At 59.2% G+C, this 13,253-nt stretch overlaps 1 protein-coding gene across 3 annotated transcripts; it reads left to right on the top strand.

Annotated features, from left to right (window-relative positions):
- Window positions 1-34: 34 nt before the first annotated feature.
- Window positions 35-13,251, top strand: ZNF444 (zinc finger protein 444). Of its 3 annotated transcripts, none has more exons than XM_031017176.2 (3): window positions 35-2,885; window positions 10,756-10,840; window positions 12,419-13,251. In XM_031017176.2, the coding sequence occupies exons 1-3, from the start codon at window positions 2,574-2,576 to the stop codon at window positions 13,003-13,005; spliced, it is 984 nt and encodes a 327-aa protein (XP_030873036.2). In that variant the 5' UTR covers window positions 35-2,573; the 3' UTR covers window positions 13,006-13,251. The 3 variants fall into 3 exon arrangements, with proteins under 3 accessions (XP_030873036.2, XP_081663966.1, XP_081663965.1); XM_081807840.1 differs by lacking the exon at window positions 35-2,885 and adding an exon at window positions 2,955-4,791; XM_081807839.1 differs by lacking the exon at window positions 35-2,885 and adding an exon at window positions 5,471-6,740.
- Window positions 13,252-13,253: the final 2 nt, after the last annotated feature.

The following is a 13,253-nucleotide window of genomic DNA, read 5'->3' as shown; positions in this document are numbered from 1 at the left end:
GGAGAGGGAGAAGCAGGCTTCCTGTGGAGCAGGGAGCCCGATGTGGGGCTCGATCCCAGGACCCCGGGACCATGACCTGAGCCGAAGGCAGACGCTTAACAACTGAGCCACCCAGGCGCCCTGAAAAACTTGTTTTCTGACAGTGCAGCGGTGTTCTGGGTGGGCTCAGTGCCGTGACCCACAGGGTCATCCAGGATCCCTTCTGTGTTGGTCTCCCACCATCCTTTAGGTCAGGGGTTGGCAAACTTTTTCTGGAAAGAGCCGGATAGTAAATATAAATATCTCTAACCACGTGGGCAGCTTTGCAGGTTATTCAGTCTCTGCTGAATCTACTCAGCTCTGCCTTCTGAGCTCAAAAGCAGCCATGGATGGTGCATGAGTAAATAGGCATGGCCATGTACCAGTAAAACTTTATTTAAAAAGAAAAAGCGGGCACCTGGGTGGCTCAGTCGGTTAAGCGTCTCCCTTTGGCTCAGGTCGTGATCCCAGGGTCCCGGGATCGAGCCCCATGTTGGGCTCCCTGCTCAGTGGGGAGGCTGCTTACCCCTTTCCCCCTTGCTCGTGCTTTTTCTCTCGCTACCTCTCTTTTTCTCCCTCTCAAATCAATAAAAAATCTTTTAAAAATTAAAAAAAAAAAAAAGGGCAACCGGCTGGCTCACTTGGTAGAGCATGCGACTCTTGATCTCGGGGTTGTAGGTTCAAGCCCCACATTGGGTATGGAGAATACCGAAAAATAAAATCTTAAAAAAAAAAAGGCTGCGGGCCAGATTTGGCCCACAGGTGGCTGTTTGCTGACCCCAGTCCTAGTGGTTCTGAAGTGTTTTGAACTCAGGACTCCTTTATATTCGTAAAAATTATTGGAGATCCCGAAGCATTTTTATTTATAGTAGTTGTGTCTATGGGTATATATCATATTAAAATGTAAGGCCAAAGAAATTTCAGAGTATTTATTAACGCATTTAGAAATAGAAGTAATCAGCGTTTCACATATTGACATAAATAACATTTTTTAAATGGAAAATAACCGTGTTTTCCAAAACAAAAAATTGGAAATGTGGCATTATTTTTCTGCGAAGCTCTCCAATGCCTGTGGGCTGTAGGACTCCCAGCTGCCTCCCCCCGCTGGTTGCCGGCAGCACCGTCCCCCTGCCCCCATCCAGCAGTCAGGAGTCTCCGGACATTTCCAGCTGTCTCCCGGGGTCACGTCACTCCTGGTGGAACCACTGCCGCGTCCGGGTCCCCTCCTTCAGGAATGGGGAAGAGGAAGAGGAGGGCACACAGCTTCCTTGGGGGCGGGGGGATTAGACAGAGGAGGAAGGGGAGAGTGGATGGGGGCCAAGTCCTGGTTCCCGATCCCTGGACGTGACTGGGGGCCCATCCGTGTATGGGGCAGCTCGGGCAGCCGCAGGAATACCACAGACTGGGGCTTCAACAACAGACGCTTATTTCTCAGTTCTGGGGCCAGAGTCCACGGTCAGCTGCAGGGAGATCCGTGTCTGGGCGGCAGTGGGCAGCCTGCTTATCTTCTCACGTGGCAGAGCACATCCAGGAGATTTCTGTTGCTCTAAGGGCACCGATCCTGTCGGATTCCGACCTCATCCTTATGGCTTCTCTGAGTCTCTTCTCCCAGTTTTATTGAGGTGTAACCAACGTACAGTGTTCTGTTAAGATACACGTGACAATCTGACGTGGGTACATTGTGACACGGCGAGTTCGGTCCACGTCTGTTGACTCGCATAGTCACCCTTGTTTTTTCTTGTGATGAGAGCTTGTAAGCTCACTCCCCTAGCAGCTTCCAAGCAGACAGCACGGTCTCGTGAGCCCCAGTTGCCACGCTGTACGTTAGATGCCCCCCCACGACTTACTCGTCTCCTAACTGAAGCTTGTAGCAGCTCAGCGGACATTTGTGTGCTCCCACTCATCTCCCCAAGCCCACCTCCAGATACTGTGGTGCTGGGGTTAGAGCTTCGTGTGGATTCGGGGGACCGTGAATGAGGAAGCGGTTGCAGGGCGGCTTTGGAGTAGGCATCGTGAGCATCTGCTGCAGGGGACGCTGGGGTCGCGGGGTGTGCGTGTCTTCGGGGCGAGCAGTTACGATGACGATGGCGCTGACGAGAGCTCAGGGCTTTCTGAGCACTTGCTGGTGCCGCGCGCTGTTCCAGCTCTCTGTGTGTTTACCCGTCACACGAAGCTGAGGGAGGAGACCGAGCAACAGCAGGGCCCGCGGCCACCCGCAGGGAAGGGCAGAGCCAGGGTCTGAGCCTGGGCCGTCCCAGGACGGGGATCCGAATCTCCCTCCCTTCAGCACCTGTTGTGTGCAGGGCCCTGGGCACAGCAGCCCACAGGCGCCTTCCTTCCCAGGCACTCCTCCGTCGGCCGTGCAAGGTAGGGGAGCACTTCGACCTACAGGGGAAACGGAGGCACAGAGGGCACCCGGCCCTGACCTCTGACGTGGGCACGCGTGGGTGCACCCGGCCAGGGGCAGTGGTTTCTCGAGTCACTGAGCTGGGCTCTGACGGTGCTGAACTCCCCTCCCCACAGGCGCTGCGGTCCCTGCGGGGCTCACGACCCCCATGGAGGTCCCGTCTCCCCAGCCCGTGAAGCAGGAAGGCCCGTCGGCTGAGGGCCTGACCCTGGACTCGCCCTGGCACCGCTTTCGGCACTTCCACCTGGGCGACGCGCCGGGCCCCCGCGAGGCGCTGGGCCTGCTGCGTGCCCTGTGTCGCCAGTGGCTGCGGCCCGAGCTGCACACCAAGGAGCAGATGCTGGAGCTGCTGGTGCTGGAGCAGTTCCTGAGCGCCCTCCCCGCCGACATCCAGGCCTGGGTGTGCAGCCGGCGGCCCCGGAGCGGGGAGGACGCCGTGGCCCTGCTGGAGGAGCTCTGGGTGAGCGCAGGGTCGGCGGGGTGGGGGGCCCTGCTCGCACCCACGCCCCTCAGCTGCCGCCTCACCTGGCTGGAGACCGGCCTCCCCGCTCCCTGCCTGGCCTCTGCTCTCCCGAGGGCCGCTGGTCCCAGGACACGATCGAGCGTGGGGAGGCTGTGGGGCGGGTGTGTGCGTCAGGCTGGGAGCGCGGTGCAGAGGGGTGGTCCCCCAGACGCCCTCCTGTTGAACGATTCAGAAGGACTCAGAACCATCCGAAAGCCGTCTTGCTCACAGTTGGGGTTTGTCACGGCAGAAGGACGCGGATCCGGTCCGCGGGGGGAGGAGGCGCAGGGCTCCAGCCCAGCCCCGTGCACGGAGCCTCTAGCTGTCCTCTGACGGGGGCACGTGGACGGTCCTCCTGGCCACGGAGCGTGACAGGGTGCATGCGGTATCGCTGGCCGGGCTGGCTCCTTGAGCCTTGGTGCCCAGAGTTTCTGCTGGGCTCCGCTGTGCACGCATGACCTGCCTCGCCCTCCAGCCCCCCTGGAGGCTGAGCGCATCTTGGGTGTCTGAAAGCCTCCATTATAAACTGCACTGTTGGACTGGCCAGTGTGGCCCCAAGCCCCCACGCACACAGTCGCTCGTGTCGGGTGGATGCCCCAGGGCCTTAGAGGTCACCTCCCGGGGAGACCAAATGCTTTACTAAAGGCAGGGGCTCGCCCGCCAGGAGCCTATGGGCCCTGCCCCCACCGGTTTTGTGGAGTGTGACAGAACCTCCCGGGGGCACAGCCAGGCCGGTCCATTCACGCGGTGCCTGTGGCCCTTTTGCCACAGGACTGAGCGGGGCAGTGCGGACACAGTCAGCCGAAAACCTTTACTCTTGGTCCGTTGTAGGAAAAGCCCGCTGACCCGCAGTTTAGAGCCGCGCTGTCCAGTGAAAATGGGACGTGAGTCCTGCCTGTAGCACGTTAGAAAGGGTGGAAGGAACATGCGGCTTTAATTTGTTGAACTCAGCGTATCCAGCCTGTTACCACCTTGGCAGGTGGCACGTGTCCCCTTTCCAGGTGCTCAGCAGCCACGTGTGGCCGCATGGTGAGAGGTGGCGGGAACCTGGCGGGCGTGGGGGTGAGCAGTCAGAAAGATGGGAGAGTATCCACTGTGAGTGCGCGTGGTGCCCGTCAGGTGCTGGGGACGCAGCGTGGTCTTGTCGGCCCCTTCGTCGCTGAGGCCCGGCTCCTCTGATGGGCTCTCCCCCGCTTCCTGGGACCAGCCTCACCCCTCTGGGGCCTCCCCTCACGGCCACTTCTCTGGGCCATGTTCCCTGTCGCTGCCGCCGTCACATGTCCCCGCAGAGCCTGTGCTTGAAAGACAACCCAGACGAGCTCACTCGGAGTTCTGGAGGCCAGGAGTCCGACTCGGGTCTGGCTGACACCTGGGTGTGGGCAGGGCTGTGTCCCTCCTGGAGGCTCCGGGGAAGAATCCATCCCTGAGCCTCACTTGACCTCTGCTTCCAAGCTCACGTCCTCTCCTGAGCCCGACCCTCCTGATGATGCTGGGCTGCCCCTCACGTCAGTCACACCCGCAGAGTCCCAGCCCTTCCGCCACGTGAGGGCCCAGAGCCACGAGCCCTGGGGCCAGGGACCGTTGTGCCTAGTGCAGAGGCAGGTGGGTGTCCGAGGACTCGAAGAGGTGTGGGAGCACGGCGTCAGATTCTCGTGGAATCGTGGTTCCTGGTGATTCCCTGATGGCTTCCCTGGGTGCCGGGGAGTCGTTCTCTCTCTCTCTGGTAGGAGAGCAGCCTCGGGCTGGGAGCCGGCCGGAGCATCCCTGGGGTGATGCTGTTCTGCGGGATCGCACCGAACCGTCCGCGGCCCCTCTGATGCCGCTTCCCCGTTGCTGGTGGGACAGACAGCCGTTTAAAGCAAAGGTGTGAAGAGTGATGGTAGCCTGGGCGTCAGGCCTTTGCACTCAGACTGTGGCGGAGGGGCCTGGAGAGCTAGAGTGTGGCAAACGCCTCCGGGACGAGGGGGTCTCTGAGGTCTGGGTCCTTGCCTGTGTGGGGCAGAGCCTTCCCTGATGCATCGTGCGCGCTTCTGTCAGGCCGTGGCTCCAGACCTCGGCTGCCCGGAACACGGGGGGGCTTTGGAGATCACTGCAGCGGCGGCGCTCACTCGGGAACTGAGTCTCCTGTTAGTAGGTGCCAGGGCCACGGCTTTAGTGTATTTATTTTTTAAGATTTTATTTATTTACTTACTTGACAGAGAGAGGGAACACAAGCAGGGGGAGCGACAGAGGGAGAAGCAGGCTCCCTGCTAAGCAGGGCGCCCAGCGAGGGGCTCGATCCCAGGACCCTGAGATCACGACCTGAGCCACCCAGGCACTTGGCTTCAGTGTATTTTTAACTTTTTGGGGGGGTGTACAGTTCTCTGCATTGTCAACACATGGTGGTTAATTGTAGCGATAGTCAGGACGCAGACCTGTGCCGTCACCCCAGACCCCCGCAGGCCGTCCTCACAGGCACCCTCGCCCCAGGGCCCCGCGGGCCGTCCTCACAGGCGCCCTCGCCCCGGACCCCCGCGGGCCGTCCTCACAGGCGCCCTCGCCCCGGAGCCCCGTTGGCCGCCCTCACAGGCGCCCTCGCCCCGGAGCCCCGCGGGCTGCCAGTCTGCGGTCCATCTTCTGGGGACGCACAGAAAGGAACTCACAGTGTGTGAGCTTTGGGGGCTGGGTCTTTTGCTCAGCACGATGCCTTTGAGATTGACCCATGTGGTCGCGCGTGTTGGTAGTTGGTTCCTTTTTCACGCCAAGTAGAGCCCCGTGGTGTGGACACACCAGTTTCTCTGTCCCTCCCCCGTTGAAGGACCCAGAAGTGGTCTCCGGTGTTGGGTGATTTTTTTTTTTTTTTAAAGATTTTACTTATTCATGAGAGAGAGAGAGAAGCAGAGGGAGAAGCAGGCTCCCAAGGAGCAGGGAGCCCGGAGCGGGACTTGATCCCAGGACCCCGGGACCATGACCTGAGCCGAAGGCAGACGCTTAACCATCTGAGCCACCCAGGCACCCAAGTGTTGGGTGATTTTGAATGCAGCTGCTTTAAAGACCTGGGTGTGCATTTCTGCGCGAACACGAGTTTTCATTTAGCCAGAGTGGATCGCCGGGAGTGTGAGGCCTGGCTTTCATGGCAGGCGTGTTTGATTTTAGAAGAAACCGCTGAACCGCTTCCCGAGGTGGCTGTGGCATTTGGCGTTGCCACGGGCAGCGTGTGAGCCTCCACAGTTCTAAGGGCTCTTCTTGGCTGCTCCGATTCGAGGGGGCCGAGAGAAACCCCTACCTGGCCGAGTCGGCCTGGTGGAAATCATTACTTGTTGTGGTTCGTCTAGCAGTGACTAGAACATAGGCCCTCGAGCACAGGGGCTTTGTCTGTCTTGTTCGCTGCTGTGTCCCTGGCGCTTTGAGTAGTGCCTGGTACCTAGTAGGTGCTCAACAAGGGGCTTGCCAGGGAGCGGTGAGTAACCCCCAGGCCTCCTCTGTTGGATGCAGGCGGGCATCCGAAGTCTCCTGTCAGGTCTGGAGGGAGAGCCTGGTCTGTTCTGCAGGTTAGGGGAGACGGCGGAGGGGGGACCGAGTTGGCCACGGTCAGTCACCTGCATCCGGTCCCAGGCACACAATAGCCAGGGGGCCGGGTGTCTGCCAGCCCAGGAAGCCCGAAGGAAGGCGGGTGGGCGGTCAGGAGCTGGGAGGCTGGGAGAGCCCGGGCGGCAGTCAGCACAACAGGAAACGCCCGCCGGCCTGAGCCTCTGGGCGGTCAGCGCTCAGGGAATCCTGGGGCGGCAGAGGCAGCCAGCAGCACAGGAAGAGAGCACGGGGCAGCCAGCAGAGGTGAGGGCCAAAGCCAGTGGCACTGGCAGGGCCAGCGTGCAGGAAGGCGAGGGCAGCAGCGAGCCCGGGGAGGTGAAGGTGGCAGCGTGGTCGTGGCTCAGGGTGGCCCGCAGGGCTTGCTCAGCTGATGAGGCTGAGTGGTCGGCTAGACTCTGGCTAGACTCTGAATCTTCGGGAGAGCGACGTCCCGCCTCCTCACCGTGGCCTGCGGGCCGTGGTCGGGCCTCCTGCCTTCACTCCCCGCCCCTCACCTGGTAGAGCTGGAGTAAATACACGAACGAGTTCCAGGGTGGGAAGTTCGGGCAGTGCTGGTGGCCAGGCCGCTCCGGGTGCGGCACCTGGGGGTTCCTCCGAGGACACCTTGCTTTGATACCACCTGCAAGTTCGGGGTTCCCAGGACCAGCCCTGAGAAGGATTCAGGACTTGATGAGAGCTGGAGTGCTCACAGTTCCGATTTGTTTCAGTGAAGGGACGCAGAGCACAGCCCACGAGGGGAGAGGCACCCGGGGCAGGTCCAGGAGCACGCCTCTCCTGGGGGCGCGTGGGGACAGCACCAGGTCGGGCTGACCGTGCTGAGGAGGGAGGCTCTCGAGCCCGGTGTCCAGGCTTCTTATTGGAGGTCAGCTTTATAGTCTGACTCTAGTCTCCGGCCCCTCTGGAGGCTAAGAGCCCCCCGTAAATCCCGTTGTTAACCTGGCCTGCCTGTCTCCACCCAGCCCTGAGGGGTCAGTACTGCATACTGAAACTCTGTCTCCCGGATGGCAGTGTGCGTCCCAGAGAAGTCAAGCACCTTGCCCAAGGCCACAGGGCTAGTTAGGGGGCAGTGGGAGGAATAGAACCCACAGGCCCTGGCTCTAGATCCTGCTTCTAAGCCCTGCTGTACGCCAGATACCGAGCCCCCAGTGCCTCACCCAGGGCCCCAGCCTCATCCCCATGGCCACTCTGCCTGGGTATCTTCTTGTGGCTGGGGCTTGGTCTCTGCACAGTCTAGCATCCCATGTCTGGGACCCCAAACCAGAGAGCCCCGGGCCATCCAGAGGATGTGTGTGCCCTAGAATTGCTAGGAGAGCCTGCTGGTGGTGTGGCTTCCTGGGCTCTGCTCGCGGGTGGGCTGATGGAGCTGCCGCAGAGGCCCACGGTGGCGGGCGCCTGGCACGTGTCCTGCTCCTGGCCTGCTGCAGTGGGGGCAGATGTCACATGTGGGTCGCAGGAGCCCCACCGAGGGCCGCGGAGTTGGGGAGTTCCCTCTGCTGTGCCCTCGGCATCTGCCAGTCTGGGTCAGGACTCGGGGTGAGATCAAGTGCCGCCTCAGCCCCTCTGCCCTGACCCCAGGGTGGGAGGTAACTTGCTCGGGGTCCCACAGGCAGGCCTGTGGCTGGAGGCACCTGGGGACCTGGTCGGCTTTAGGCCGAACCCTGACTCCACACCTCGGTACCCCCTTATCTTGACCCCCTTCTTCACCAGAGCAAAGGCAGACGGCTTGACCCTTTTCCCCATCCATCATTCACTCGCTTGGCGTCCCTTGAGGACTGTCGGAAGAGGCACCAGGAAGTGGAGCCCCGTCCTCTTCCATGGTGGTGGGAATGTGATGCGGGGCAGTCGCAGTGGGAGACGTCTGGCAGTTCCTGTGAGGGTTAAACACCTGCTACCCTCTGAGCCAGCACTTCACTGCTGGGTGTACGTGCACACGAAACTTGTCCCTGATGTGAGGTGAACGGCAGCAGGCCAGCAGTCTCCGTAATAGGCAGAAAATGGAAACAACCCGTGTGCCCACTGGAATAGATGCACAGAATGTGGTCCAGCCTCACAAGGGAACATTATTCAGCCACGCAAGGGACTGAAGCACTGACGTCTGCTAGAGTGACCATCAAAGGCATGGCGTGGAAAGGGGGAAGGAGCCAGTCCGAAGGGACTGTAGATTGCAAGATTCCACTAATGCAACACCCAGAACAGGCACACCCACAGACACAGAAGCCTGGGGTTCCCGGGGGTTGGGGCAGGGAAGGGGAGTAGCTGCTGCTGGGGTTGAGATTTAGTTTGCAGGTGATGAGAATACTCTAAAACTGGGAATGGTTGCACAACTCTGAAAACGCTGAAAGCCACGGAATTGTATTTTCAGTGGGTGAATTCTGCAGTAGGTGAATGATGTCTCATGACAGCTGTTATTAGAATGATTGGCACCAGGGATACCACAGAAGGAAGGCAGGCCAGGCCCTGCCCTCCTGGAACCCACAGTCTGTAGGAGGAGATGGGCAAGCACAGGCATAAAAATGCAGTGTGACAGTTAAGGTGACTCTGTCAGGGAGGTCTACCGAACGTTTCAGGAACAAGTGACATCAACTCCACACAAGCTTCAAACATTGAAGAAGGTACACTTCCCAACTCCTTCTGTGGGCAAAAGCAAAGATACTACGAGAAAGAAAACTGTAGGTCAGTATCCTTAATCTCTAAATAATTATGTTGCATGGGAGAACCGCCCCCCCCCCCCCAAAACAAGAATACCTATTTACTCTGTGGTTCTACATGAAGTTTCTAGAATATGAAAACAGCTCTGTAGTGATGGGAAATGCATCAGCATTTGCTGATTCGTAATTCGGGGATTCAGAGAGATCACAAACGTGCCCAAGGAGACTTTTAGGGGCTGTTAGATATGTTTGCCATCTCGGCTGTGATGGTAGTTTCAAGAGTGTGTACATGTTGAAACTCACTGGATCGTATGCCTTAAATACATGCATTTATAATGTACATCCACTGTAACCTCAATAAAGCTGTTGAGTAGTGCGGCGTGATAGGTAGCAGGATAGGGGCTGTTCTTAAATCACACAGGGTCATAAACCTGTGTGTGGTGGCAGGGATGGGGACTCAGTCAAGTCTTGAAGGACGTCGGAGGTAGACAGGGAAAAGAGGATGGGAGAAGGAGCTCTAGGCAGAGGGAACAGAATATGCTGAAGCTTGGAGGTTTGAGAGAACCTGGCATGCGCAGGGCATCATTAACTTTCTACTATGGACTTCCAGGAAAGGACCTGGCCAGAGGTGGGGTTGGAGGAGGAGGTGGGGCCGGGGCCCGTGGGCCACAGCAGAAGCAAGCAGCAGGTCGTCACCCGTAACACCATAACAGCCTGAGCTGCACGAGTGGTCAGGAATCAGTTTACAGTCTGCTAGAGCAAAAAGGTGACCATGCAAAATACTCCTCCTGCCACCACCAGACAACGTGGGCATTCACAAATTCCAAACAATGCACATTTGAGAAAGGCTCCGGAAGCTCCCTGCAGAGTCTTCTTGCTAGTTGATAGAATTTTAGGCATCACTGACTTCCATCCTAACTGTTGCATTTGATAGAAGTAAAGTACGAGAAGGGGGTTGGATGTGTGGAACTCAGGAGTCAGCTCTCCTTCATTGGCACTAGGATTCTGATCTGTTCCTTGGGGACAAGGGCTTAAGAAACAATGACAATAGCATAAAGACACCTAAAATAGTCTGAAACATTTTCAGTAACCTTCGGTGTTCTGGCTGGCACCATCCTGCTCTCAAGTGGTCTACTGTTTGAGCTGGGAAAAGTTCCATTCCTTTATTTTTTTTCCTGAGTTAAAGGTAGCTTATGTGTTTTTCTTGTGTATTTTGTCAAGGAGTTTGCACTTTATCCAGAGGGCAGTAATTACGAAGCTAAGATAGGATTTAAAGCAAGTGTATCAGTTGTCTGTTGCTACAGAACGAATCACCCCAAACTTAGAGGCTTGCAACAACAAACATTTGTTGTCTCACACAGTTTCCCTGGGTCAGAAATTTGGGGCATATCTGACTCAGGGTCTCATGAGGGGGTCAACTGGGGGCTGGAGGGTCTGCTACCCAGACGAGTCCCTCACATGGTGACCAGCAGGAGGCCTGGTAGCCGGCTTCCCCCGGAGCACGTGATAGGACTTGATGACTGCCTCAACGTAGTGGGGGTTGCCGGGGAGAAAAATTAGAGGCTATCGCTGTGGTTTCTCATTTCTGAGTGTGGGATCCCTCATTTCAGGGACCAGCAGTGAGGGCACCTCAGGATGTGACAGAAGGCTCCGGGGTGACCGTTGGAAAGGATGATGTTGGGATGATGCCCTTAGGTGAGTAGCTCACCCCCTCACCCACATGATGCTCCTCTCCCACCCTGAGGGGTCCCCCTTCTGCTCATCCTTCATTTGCTCAGTGAACATTCCTGGTGTCCCTGCCATGTGCCTGGCCCTGAGCTAGGCCCCAGGGCTGGAGATGGATCAGACGTGCCCCCACAGAGGGCACAGCGAGGTCAGACAGGATAGCCGGCGCCCGGCCATGCATACCAGCTGCTGGTGTGTGCCAGGCACCATCCTGCCAGCTCTCCTGCAGCCTGTGTTGCCACGTGGGAATGTGGCCCCAGTACATCAACAGTTTTTTCTCAAGAAAAGACAAAGTTTGGATTTTTATGAAACTGCCTGATTTTCAAATGTTTTTTACATTTTTAAACACACTGCTGTGTACCAAGCCAACACCACCGTTGGTTGACCCACTGGTACACTCAGCTCTCTGGAAGCCTGTGTCTAACAGAGTAGAAACCCAAGGTCCAGAGAGCTCAAGCAGCTTGCCTAAGGCCACACAGCAAGTCGAGGCCGGAGCCAGGGTGGGGACGGTGGCTTCTGCCCCTGATAGCAGGTGTCTCTGCACCCAGGAGAGGCCAGGACACCAAGGCTTGGGACCTGGTGGCTGGCATGGAGGGAATGTGTGGGTGGGGGCAGGGGGTTCACACTTTTTTTGTTGCACTGGGATTGTTTTTGTAAATTGAATCATGAGCCGGAGCTTATCTCTCTGGAACTCCATAGAGCAGTTTAAAAACCTGGAGAAAGGAAATGTGAGGTTCTTTGCCCACCTGACTTACCCACCCAATCATTTGTCTACCCAAAACCCACTCAGACGTCACCCACCCCCTTCACACATCGTGCAGTCAACCCACCTACTGTTCACCCATCAGCCCGCCTCCCTGCTCATTCATACATCTGTCTCCCCACTGTCCCCTCTCCTCCATCCACCCCCCATCCCCATCTATCCACCTACTGTCCACCTACCCATCTATCCATCATCCGTCTTATTTTTTTTTAAACCAGGAATTTTATTTTTTAAGATTTTATTTATTTATTAGAGAGCAGGGGAAGGGGCAGAGGGAGAAGCAGATTCCCCAATGAGCAGGTAGCCCGACACAGGGTTCAGTCCTAGGATCTGAGATCATGACCCCAGAGGAAGGAAGATGCTTAACTCACTGAGCCACCCAGGCGCCCCATCGTCCATCTGTTATTAACCACCAGGCCATCCATCCCTCGGTCCTCCACCCCTCCGTCTGTACCCATCTCCTCCTCCATCCACCTACCTACTGACCCGCCTTCCTCCATCAAGCTGCTCATGGATACGCCACTCATCTTCATCCTCCATTCACCCATCCTCCCTCACACCCATGCATCCATGCGTGCATCCGTTTATTAGGCACTGCGTGCAGTGTGTACCGAGCGCTGTGCCGGGTCCTGGGGACACGGGGATGCGTAAGAAGCCTGCAGTCAGCCCGCCCCCTGCCCCCATGGTTTCCTGGCATTAAGCTTTGCTCCCGCCCCCTGCGCCCTGCACCGCCCGGCCGCCGTGTGCAGAGCCCCCTGCCCTCACCCTGTGCCTTTGCCTGGCAGGAGATGCGGCCCCCGGGGCTGAGGTGCTGGCGACGGGGGACGCCCAGGCCACGCGCCCCTACAAGCAGGAGCCGGGCAGCCCTCCCCCGGCCCCCGCGGCGCCGCCTGCGCCCGGCCTGCCCGCCTTCCTGGCGGCGGCGGCCCCGGGCACCACCTCCTGCCCCGAGTGCGGCAAGGCGGCCCTGAAGCCCGCGCACCTGCTGCGCCCCCGGCAGAGCCACGCGGGCGAGAAGCCGCACGCCTGCCCCGAGTGCGGCAAGGCCTTCCGGCGCAAGGAGCACCTGCGGCGCCACCGCGGCACGCACCCCGGCGGCCCCGGGCCGGCCCTGCGCCCGCTGCCCGCGCGCGAGAAGCCGCACGCCTGCTGCGAGTGCGGCAAGACCTTCTACTGGCGCGAGCACCTGGTGCGCCACCGCAAGACGCACTCGGGGGCGCGGCCGTTCGCCTGCTGGCAGTGCGGCAAGGGCTTCGGGCGCCGCGAGCACGTGCTGCGCCACCAGCGCATCCACGGACGGGCTGCGGGCGGCGCGGGCGCGGCGGCGGGGCCCGGCGGCGGGGGCGCCTTCCCGGCCTGGCCGCTGGGGTAGCCGCCGCCCGGCCCGCCCGGCCCCCCCCCCCCGGCCCGCGGCCCTCCTCCTCGGACAGCGCCGGCTCCTGAGTCGGAACCCTGCTGTTTGCTCTGCCCTTTCCGTCCGGGCCACACTTCCCTCTTCGGTTCTCACGGCTCCCGGGCCTTCCCACTCCGAGCAGGTGCGTCCACGAGCCGCGCCCCCCTTCCCTGTCCACCTGCCGGAGGCCCCGGGCGCAGCGAGGCGGGCCCTGGATCCAGAGGAGG

Source organism: Leptonychotes weddellii, chromosome 16 (assembly GCF_054177405.1).
Source record: "Leptonychotes weddellii isolate Sample4059 chromosome 16, ASM5417740v2, whole genome shotgun sequence".
Classification (NCBI taxonomy): Eukaryota; Metazoa; Chordata; class Mammalia; order Carnivora; family Phocidae; genus Leptonychotes; species Leptonychotes weddellii.
Note: the sequence above shows the minus strand (reverse complement) of the source record. Positions and strands in the feature narration are given on the sequence as shown.

Bases quoted from the DNA above. Each gene is read 5' to 3' on its own strand.
- ZNF444 (XM_081807839.1), top strand. From the start codon at position 6,396: ATGCAGGCGGGCATCCGAAGTCTCCTGTCAGGTCTGGAGGGAGAGCCT. The intron at 6,741-10,755 runs GTGAGGGCCAAA...CCCTCATTTCAG, and splicing joins GCACGGGGCAGCCAGCAGAG to GGACCAGCAGTGAGGGCACC. The intron at 10,841-12,418 runs GTGAGTAGCTCA...TTTGCCTGGCAG, and splicing joins TGTTGGGATGATGCCCTTAG to GAGATGCGGCCCCCGGGGCT.